Source organism: Scardinius erythrophthalmus (genome assembly GCF_964197995.2).
Source record: "Scardinius erythrophthalmus genome assembly, chromosome: 19".
NCBI lineage: Eukaryota > Metazoa > Chordata > Actinopteri > Cypriniformes > Leuciscidae > Scardinius > Scardinius erythrophthalmus.
Window position 1 is genome coordinate 35,528,948 of NC_138239.1, and position 9,995 is coordinate 35,538,942.

Here is a 9,995-nt window from a genome sequence, read left to right on the forward strand (position 1 = left end):
CGCTTTGGGGTGTCTGTTGCGAGTGTGTTTAATCGACGTTTTTTTCAACACACAGTAGCCTATAATCATCGGCGATGCACGCGATTACATTTAGAAATAGACAAGCTTTGTTTCCAAATGCACCAAGCGATCCTTTCAATTTTATAAACTTTTATAAACCCGGCCAATATAATCACAATGAACACATCCAAAATAAAATCTTTAACATGTAGGCAATATAACAACTGCAAAGCATCTCATTTGTAAACAAAATGATTTACGCACTAAATCCAGAATAAACTCACTGACTGTCGACAGTTTCTTTTCCATGCATCATTTTATTATATCCCTGTTTGTGGTTAGTTACTGTCAAATCATATAAAACAGTGAAATCGCCCTCGAACTCTTCTGACTCTCCTGCACTCGAGACGGTGACGGGAGCTGAGCTCCACTTAAGGCTTCTTCCCTATTGGTTGTCGCTCGCGAAAATCGCTTCTCATTTGCATAAAGTTGAAATTTAGTTGCTGTGTGTGGTTGTTAAATAAAGTTTCTTGTGTTTATTTGCTCAGTGATATGTTAATAACAATATTAAAATTGAAAACAATATTAAAAAAAAAAAAAAACTCACTGTTGTAGGTCTCGAAAGAAACTAATGCATTATGTGATGTAGATGACCTAGATATTACACTTTTTTAAAATGAGACTCTATAAATCGAGGGGATGGGGGGCCTACAAAACCTCTCAGCCCTGGGGCCTAACATTAGGTTCTCTTTCATCATCTCGTTTCGAGATCCACCTATGGGAAGGGCATCCGCACCTGACCTCTGCAGAAGCATCCAATTGCACCAAGTCTGACCTAACAGACAGAAGCGCGTGACCAATGCCCGGTAAGGGACCCGCCCCTTACCAAGCGTATAAAACCCTAGCACGCGCTATCTTACCTCAGTTGTTATTCGCTTCTCGCGACCTCTTTGCTTCGCTGCTCAACGTGTTTCGCTGACTTCACTACAGTCAACAGGAGGATATATCTTTTTGATCAGCCTCCGCCTGGCGTGATTGTCAATCGGTTACGTTCAGTTGCGATTGTTTTCTGGTTTTCTGGCAAGCCACCCACGCTCGCTACCTGGATTCGCTCAGGCTGCCCGCCTGTGTCTTAGCTTTCACCTCTCCCATGGATCACAAACAAGCTGCTAGTATGGCCTCCGGGCCTGCTAACCCGTCTGATCCGCAGTCGCGCGCATGTCCTGCCGCCTGCGGTTCACTCATCGCCGCGAGGGACACCCATCCCTTTTGCGTGGTTTGCACTGGATTTAAGCACGCTGAAGAGGCGCTTTCACTTCCGGAAAACTGCAGCCATTGCCTCGCCCTGCCTAGGAAGCTTCTCCGACGCCGACTTAAGGTTGCGTCCACCCAAAGCGCGGATGATCAGTACGATTCTGATGTGGGAGTAGGTGAAAAAGCTGCAGCTCCGGGGGCCTCCCAGAGCTTGCCTTCTCTCAGCTGGGCCGACCAGTCTGAGTGTTTACTCGAGGAATTTCTTCCCGGTGCTTCCTCGCTCGACTATGAGCCGCCCGGCTCAGGCGAGGACGAGGACCCCGCTATACTTGAGGGCTCGGACGACGAGGTAACCACCCCGTCCGCCCAAGCTGCCCCGGTTAGCGGCTCGGCTACACTGCCGCACGCGGTCCTTCTCGAGGTGTGTGAGCGAGCGGCCGCTCGTCTCGGCATCGAGTGGCCGGCCCCCCAGAATGCCACTGACCAAGAGAGGGACGTGTATGACGGCAAGCTCCTGGGGCCCCCTCCCGGTCCTAGGAAGCAGCTCATGCCGGTCCTCCCCGCGTGCGCTAAGCACATGCGCCACTACTGGAAAGACCCGCTGGATCTTAAGCACGGCTTAGCGGGTCTAGAGGTGAAGGACATGGCAACGTGTGGTATGGGCGATCCTCCCACCATCGAACCCTCGATTGCCAGACACCTTAACCCCTCGCAGGGAGGATTACTGGCCCCCCCTAGGCCAGCTCTCCCCAGTAAGATGGACCGCTTCTCAGCTTCTGTCTTCCAGGCCTCGTACAAGGCCTCGGCCCTCGCGGTTCGGGCTCTCAATGTTTCCTCCCTCCTCTCTGCCTACCAGGCGGAGCTGCTGGAGGATATGAGCTCGCACCTGGAGAAAGGCGTGCAATCTCCGACGCTGTGGAAGGAGATCGTCACCGTCAATGATCTGGTCCTTCGCAACGCCCGCCAGGCCGTCCAAGCCGGCGGACGTTCTATGGCCTTATCCGTCGTGGGGGAACGCGCCCTCTGGCTCAATCTCTCTGGTCTGCCCGACAGCGAGAAACGCCGCATAGCAGGAGCGCCGGTGGAACCAGGCCAGGCTCTTTTCGGCCCTGCTGTTGCCCTTATGCAACAGCGGTGCGATGACAAGAAAAAGGAGGATGAGGCATTTAAACTGTGCCTGCCTAGAAAGGCCACCCCGCTTCAGCCCCCCGCACGGCCCCCTCAGGCCCCGGCCACCGTACGACCGTACCAGGCCAGACCCAAGGCTCGCAACAGGCCACCCAGCCAGCAGCCCAGCCAGCAGCCCAACCATCCTCCTAAGCCCTGGGGTAAGGCGTCTTTCGCTGCTGCCGTAGCGAAAAAGCCCAATAACTCTACCCCGTCGGACGGGAAGAGGAAGAGGCATACCTGATGCGCAGCCCCAGGGGCTTCTCTGTCCAGGTTTTCGGGCGGCCAGCCCAGTGGACACAGGTTTGAGTTTTTCCCCCCCTTTACCCAAAAAGAGGAAGTTCTCAACTCGAGGGCCCCTTTTCCCTCGTTCAGGTGCCCAACCTCAGTTCAACACGGACTTGTCACAAGTTCAGGTGCGGTCCATACAAAATTTCCCCTCCCAGCTTCCAGGAGCAGAACTAGGGGGAAATTCACTGTCAAAAAGTGCCCTAACACTGTTGAAAAGTGCTCTACCACAGTCTCTTCACAGTTTGCACAATCAACCTCTCACACATTCAATAAAGGTTATCCCCGTGTGTGTTTCAAAAATAAAAAATAAAAAACAACAGAATTATCTAACTCTGGGAGCGAAAGCTCTGCCCAGTGCTGTTGTTCCTCAAAATCCCTACATGTCGCCCCTAGGTTGTCCACTAGATGGCGCCATTGTATCACAAATGGACAATCCGGTTGTATTGCCAGCCCTAAGCAATTCTCTGGTGAGTGTGGGCTCCCTCATGTCACACGTGACAGCCTGGCAGTCTGTGTCGCCCCCAGAGTGGGTGATGCGCACTATAATGAAGGGGTACAGGCTTCAGTTTGCCAGGAAACCTCCGCGTTTCGACGGGGTTATCTTTTCTCACACAGAAGAGAGCTCCGCGCACATTCTGAGAGACGAGATAACTTCTCTTCTCGAGAAAGGGGCGGTGCGTGTAGTGCCTCCGCATCAGTGTCATCAGGGTTTTTACTCCCGTTATTTCCTGATCCCAAAGAAAGACGGCTCTCTTCGTCCTATTCTGGATCTCAGAGTGTTGAACAAACATTTAAGGAAATACAATTTCAGAATGTTAACCCACAACGTTCTCTCTCGTGCAATAAAACACAACGATTGGTTCACATCGATCGATCTGAAGGATGCTTTCTTCCACATAAGCATTTATCCTTCACACAGGAAGTTTCTTCGTTTCGCCTTTCAAGGCATATGTTACGAGTTCACAGTGCTTCCGTTTGGCCTAGCTCTCAGCCCGAGAACATTTTGTCTGTGTGTGGAGGCAGGGTTAGCCCCGTTGAGAATAGCGGGGCTCAAAATCCTGACTTACATAGACGATTGGCTTATCATAGCCGATTCGAGAGAGATCGTCATGCAAAACACTGCCCGTGTACTTGCGCACATCACAGCGCTCGGCTTCAGAGTGAATGTGAGCAAGAGCAATTTCACTCCCGCGCAGAGAGTTATTTTTCTGGGGCTGGAGCTGAATTCGGGGACGATGCGCGCGCGTCTGTCACAAGAGCGCGTTCTCTCCTTAATGAATTGCCTCACACAATTCAGGGAAGGAGCGAGAGTGCATTATCGCGCATGCCTCAGGTTACAGGGTCTTATGGCGGCGGCTATTCATGTCCTGCCTTTGGGCCTGCTGAGAATGAGGGCATTTATGAAGTGGGTTTTGTCCCTTCACCTCAGCCCTTTACGCGATCTCCGCCGCTCTGTCAAAGTGACGCGCATGTGCACAGCAGCGCTGCGCCACTGGAGGAATGCAGAGTTTTACCCGCATGGGACCCCTCTCGGGGCGATTATGCTGCGGAAAGTAGTGACGACAGATGCATCCTTAACAGGATGGGGAGCCACGCAAGAGGGCAGAACAGTGAATGGTGTGTGGCCAAGCACACTTCACTCAGCCCATATAAATTATTTAGAGCTCCTCACGGTGTGGAAAGCTCTGAATTACTTTCTGCCCCGCTTGCAGGGCCAACATGTGCTGGTGCGCTGCGACAACACGACAGCCGTAGCATATATCAACCGCCAGGGGGGGATGCGCTCCTCCAAGCTGCATGCCCTCGCTCTCAAGCTGTTAGTATGGAGCAGGCGGCACTTTCTGTCGTTACGGGCAACACATGTCCCGGGCATACTGAACAGGGGCGCAGATCTCTTGTCAAGCGGAAACCCTCTCTACGGGGACTGGCGCCTCCATCCTCAGATAGTGGATCTACTGTGGAGGAGGTTCGGCCAGGCAACCGTAGATCTCTTCGCCTCGCACGAAAATGCCCATTGTCCTATGTTCTTCTCGCTACGGGACGAGGACGCCCCACTCGGCGTGGACGCACTGGCACATCCGTGGCCGCACGTGCTGCTCTATGCATTTCCTCCCCTTTGCCTCATAACGCCGTCTCTGGCCAGGGTGAGGGAGCAGAGCTTGACCATGATTCTGATAGCTCCCAGGTGGCCCAAGGCACCGTGGCTCTCAGAGATTATCCCTCTGCTGTATGCCCAACCGTGGCCCCTCCCACTTCGCACGGATCTGCTATCCCAGGCGAACGGGGAAATTTACCACCCGCACCCAGAGAGGGTGGCCCTCTGGGCCTGGCCCGTGAGAGGGCCAACTTAAACGCGTTGGGGCTTCCCCCACGTGTGGTGGCCACTATTCAGGGGGCCAGGGCATCTTCGACACGGTCCCTGTACGACTGTAAGTGGCGGGGGTTCGAAGAGTGGTGTGAAGGGCGACAGTTAACTTCATATCTGTGCTCTACCACTGACATTTTATGCTTTTTACAGGATCTTATGGATAAGGGAAGATCCTTTTCCACGATTAAGGTCTATTTAGCGGCTATCGCTGCATGTCATGTGGGATTTGACAGCACTACGGTGGGGCAACACCCCCTTATTCGTAGGTTTATGAAGGGCGCACGCCGCGCTCTTCCGGTACCCAGGAGAGTAGTTCCTGAGTGGGACCTCTCCATGGTGCTGGATGCGATGGCTCATCAGCCGTTTGAGCCCCTGGAAAGCATTTCCCTTAAGACATTGTCTTTAAAGACAGCTCTGATCCTGGCACTGGCATCTGCCAAGCGTGTTAGTGATCTGCATGCACTCTCTGTTCATCCCTCGTGCACTAAATTCTCTTTCAGTGGAGATAAGGTTTTTCTCAGGCCTAACCCGGCCTTTATGCCAAAATGCTCCTCGGCGTTTACATGTGAGGTGATTGAGCTTTCCGCGTTTCACCCAGCTCCTTTCTCTTCCACGGAGGAGCAGAGGTTGAACGCGTTGTGCCCTGTACGTGCCCTGCGGGCGTACTTGGACAGGACCAGCTCGTTTAGAAAGAGCGACCAGCTTTTCATCTCTTGGGCCCCCCCTTACTCAGGGAACCCCATTTCTAAACAACGCCTTTCTCATTGGCTCGTGGAAGCTATATCGTTGGCATATGAGTCTAAGGGAGTGCAGCCTCCAGAGGGTATCAGAGCTCACTCCACTAGGGGCATGGCTGCCTCTTGGGCTTTGTTTAGGGGAGTCTCTTTGCAGGACATATGTGCCGCTGCAAGCTGGGCTTCTCCCCATACGTTTGTCAGATACTACCGGCTCGATGTTACGAGAACTCCGGTAGCTCATTCTGTTCTGGGGGTAGGCTCTTTGTAGCTTCGTGCTCTTCGTGCCCCCCCCCCCCCTCCCCCCAAAGTGCCTGGCCCAGCACTTTGATGTCACTAAGCATGTTCTAACCTGCACCTGGCACCAGGTATTCACCATTATGAGTGGGGGCAGGTTTGTTCACGAATGCATGTTACCACGTTATTCTTGTTGCTATGTGTCTGTTTAACCTTGTGACGTGTCATGCACCGCCTTCCAGGTGACCGTCCTCTGGCTTTCAGGGCCTCACTGTAGTGTATTGGGCAATCGGGGAGTTGTCTATATCTCCCATAGGTGGATCTCGAAACGAGATGATGAAAGAGAACAATAGGTTACTGTTCGTAACCCCGGTTCTCTGAAACATCGAGTGGAGAGATCCACCAAGCTTGCCCCGCTTGCTGCACGAGAAGCGAATATGCTCACTGAGGTAAGATAGCGCGTGCTAGGGTTTTATACGCTTGGTAAGGGGCGGGTCCCTTACCGGGCGGGCATTGGTCACGCGCTTCTGTCTGTTAGGTCAGACTTGGTGCAATTGGATGCTTCTGCAGAGATCAGGTGCGGATGCCCTTCCCATAGGTGGATCTCTCCACTCGATGTTTCAGAGAACCGGGGTTACGAACAGTAACCTATTGTTAAGGCGGCTCTGTGTGCTTTATAAATAAAACTGTGATTCTACGGTTGAGCGCACAGGATAAGAGATATTCATGCAAGACACTACTCACAACAATACATAAAAACAAATCATGCTTTGGTCAGGTTTGAGATTTTAGGCTATTTGACTCGTGGAAATATTATTTATTGAATCTTTTTTTTTTCTCATTCACTGAACCAGAAATCTCCACTTTACGTACACCAAACTTTACATTCCTATCTATATATTCTGAAGGCTTTTACTGAGAGGTTTGTTCATATATCATTCGCCTGATTTATACATCATTTATTGTTTGCAATAACAGTGTTTTCTGATTTATGGAGTGATAAAAAGAGATATTCAAAAACTACGTCAACCAAATGAAACAACATTTTTAAATCCGGCTTTATCCGATGTTCAGATTTCTGTTCTGGAGGTGTATGCAAATGAGTGGACATTTAATTAGATAATGTCTCATTTGCATATTTAAATCACTGCATTTCAGAAAACATGCAAAACAAAAGTTGTTTTAATGTAATCAATCAACTGATGAAGTGTGGCGATATTTACTAGTTAAATTTCTACCCTAGTCAATCAGTTTGAATTAATAATGTTGAACTGTGATGTACTGTTGTATATAATTCATGTATAATAAAATCTGTGAAATGTGTATAGATCAGTAAATGTTCAAGTAACGTCTATAGACCCCAATAATATTGAAAACCTATTTGTCAACATGCCAGTCATGATTAAATATAGTTTCCAATTAAAATTAGAAAAATTTAGAAAAATCTCTTTTAAAATATTTTTTAGCATAATATTTCTATATTGATTCTCATTTAGTGTTGCGATATGAATAACAAAACAAACGGCAAGCATATAAATATACAGACAGCATTCTCATATACCCAACATCAAGAATTATTTATTTACTTTTTATAATGTTGTCTTCGGTATAATGACTCTGTTCTGTGCAGTGTTTTTGCATCGCAGTATTACCATATAATAATGTGTTCAAATTTTATGACGCAAATCATGTTTCCATCCACCTATGTTTATGCGCATTCGGGATGTCGCATAAAAAACACGATGGAAGCGCCAACGCCTTTTTTTTTTTCAACCATTTTTCTCAGTGATATTTTGCACTAGTTTATCAGGAAGTGATGATTTTGTTGTATAACAGTTTTTGCACATTGAAAGTTGAATTTGCATAAGTTGAACTTTGGATGGAAACATGAAACATGAAGACACAACATCTTTTAACAGAAAGTAATGAATTAATGCAACAAAACGTGAGTTTTAAACTCTACAATTCATCGTCATCACTATAAAATTACTAAATGATACTGTATTATGTGTTTATCATCAGCAATGACACGTAAGATCTACGACTCATGATTGCAACCCCTGTCAAGAGTGTTTGTTAAAGGCACTACAGAGTTTCGTTCTGATAAAGATCACGTCAGCAATCCTGTAATTCGGTCCTTCGCTAACTCTAAACCAATCAGATGTGGCGTCTCAGGAGGATCTCAGGGAGTCGACGTAGGTCTTCCGGATGTCAAAGTCATCAGCCGGACGGTTATAGGCCTTCCAGACAGGCTCGCCGATGAACAGACGCATGGCTTTAGTGTAGTTCTGAGGAGAAAAACGTTGCATCTGATAACAGCGACTGGAAGCAAATACTTTAGTGAATCATGAAGACACGTACGGTTTCGTCAACGGTGAATCTGTGGTAGATCCCCGCCGGTAACGTGATGAGGTCACCTTTAGACACGGCCAATCGGATCCAGCGGTCATCTTTGTCCCTCACATCAAAGTAAGACGACCCGTCCAGAATATAGCGGATCTCGTCGTCAAGATGGAGGTGCTCTTCATAAAACATCTTCACCTGAAGGCAGGAATCAGATTCACAGAGGCATTTCAGTACATGCTGGAAATTATTCTCATTTTATACCAAATCAATGAGGATATGCATAACCTACTTTGTTCCCATAATCAGGAAGTTTATCCGGGTGAATGGTTATAATATCCATATAGGAATAACCTCTTTCCTCACGGATCTTCTGCAGTTCTGGGTCATTTTCATAAATATCTGCATTTAACTGAAAAAGAGCAGAACCATTAAATCTTGTTATTTTAGTATGCTTGACATACTATTATAGTTATTGTTAATATTTTGATTTAGCATTTAATTTTTATATTTTCTCTTTTCACTTTAGTATTTTTTTATACATTTTTAATTATTAGTTATTTTAGCACTTCAACTTAAACTGAAATGTGAAATTGAGAAAATTTGCCTTGGAAACTAGCTGAAATAAAATTTTATATATAAATGAAATAAGTTTTTATATATATTGTTTTGTAATTTTGTAATATTTTAATATTTTGTAAAATTGTAATATTGTATATATACTATGGAAACTGAAAAAGAATACCAGGGTATATTTGCTAGTACCAAGATACTTATTGTAAAGGGTTAGTGCAGTAAAACTAAATTATGTTATATAACAGTCATCAAAACAATAAAATATTCTAAAAAGCGCCTTAATGTACTTGAATGCCATCCCATATTATAATAATGGATCATGTCAGTTATTGCAGTCGTTTTATTTCAGAAATGTACTTGTACTGCAACATTCATGGACAATGAAAAATGTCAAGTCAAATAAAATCTACAACTAAATGGTTCTGTTTTGCGTTCGTCATAAAGCGCAGAGTTTCTGCTGGTATCACGTGATGTGTGCAACATTAATCTTGAGTGATTCCTGACCGAACCTTCCAGTAATAAACTCCGATGTGCTGGAGCTGCTCGCGGGTCACGGGCTGGTTCGGGCTCAGTCTGTGAGGGAGTCTCTGGTCCTCACTGGACTCATCCATGTACCATGCCTCCATCACACTCAAGTTTATTAATCCACATGCGGGAGCCCAGAATGCAAAGCACTGAAAGGAATTTGTGGTTTTCAAAATAAAAGTGACTTATGATAATATATATATATATATATATATATATATATATATATATATATATATATATATATATATATATATATATATATATATATATATATATATATGCACATATATTGCTTGTGTATATGTTCCTTTATATTTTAATTTCAAGCTATATCAGTGATTACCAACCAGGGTACCAGATATTCCAGCTGGGACTTTGAAAAATCCTTTAAAACAAAAACCAATTAAATAAATAAAAATAATAATAGTTAAAATTCCTTAAGTTTCCACCACTGAATAAAAAAGGTAATAGCGACTTTTCATCTCAAAATTTTGAGA

The 9,995-nt window shown here is 46.4% G+C and overlaps 1 protein-coding gene across 1 annotated transcript; it reads right to left on the reverse strand.

Moving 5' to 3' along the window:
* Positions 1-6,850: 6,850 nt before the first annotated feature.
* adi1 (acireductone dioxygenase 1) lies at positions 6,851-9,628 on the reverse strand. Its single transcript, XM_081347803.1, has 4 exons — positions 9,480-9,628; positions 8,687-8,806; positions 8,413-8,592; positions 6,851-8,339 (listed from the first exon to the last, which is right to left on the reverse strand). Exons 1-4 carry the CDS (start codon positions 9,594-9,596, stop codon positions 8,223-8,225), a joined length of 534 nt encoding a protein of 177 aa, XP_081203929.1. The 5' UTR covers positions 9,597-9,628; the 3' UTR covers positions 6,851-8,222.
* Between the last annotated feature and the right edge of the window lie 367 nt (positions 9,629-9,995).

Excerpts from the sequence above, each read along its gene's own strand:
- adi1 (XM_081347803.1), bottom strand. The coding sequence starts at position 9,596 with ATGGAGGCATGGTACATGGATGAGTCCAGTGAGGACCAGAGACTCCCT. Across the intron at positions 8,807-9,479 it reads TCGGAGTTTATTACTGGAAG|TTAAATGCAGATATTTATGA; the intron begins GTTCGGTCAGGA and ends GCTCTTTTTCAG. Across the intron at positions 8,593-8,686 it reads TTCCTGATTATGGGAACAAA|GTGAAGATGTTTTATGAAGA; the intron begins GTAGGTTATGCA and ends TCCTGCCTTCAG.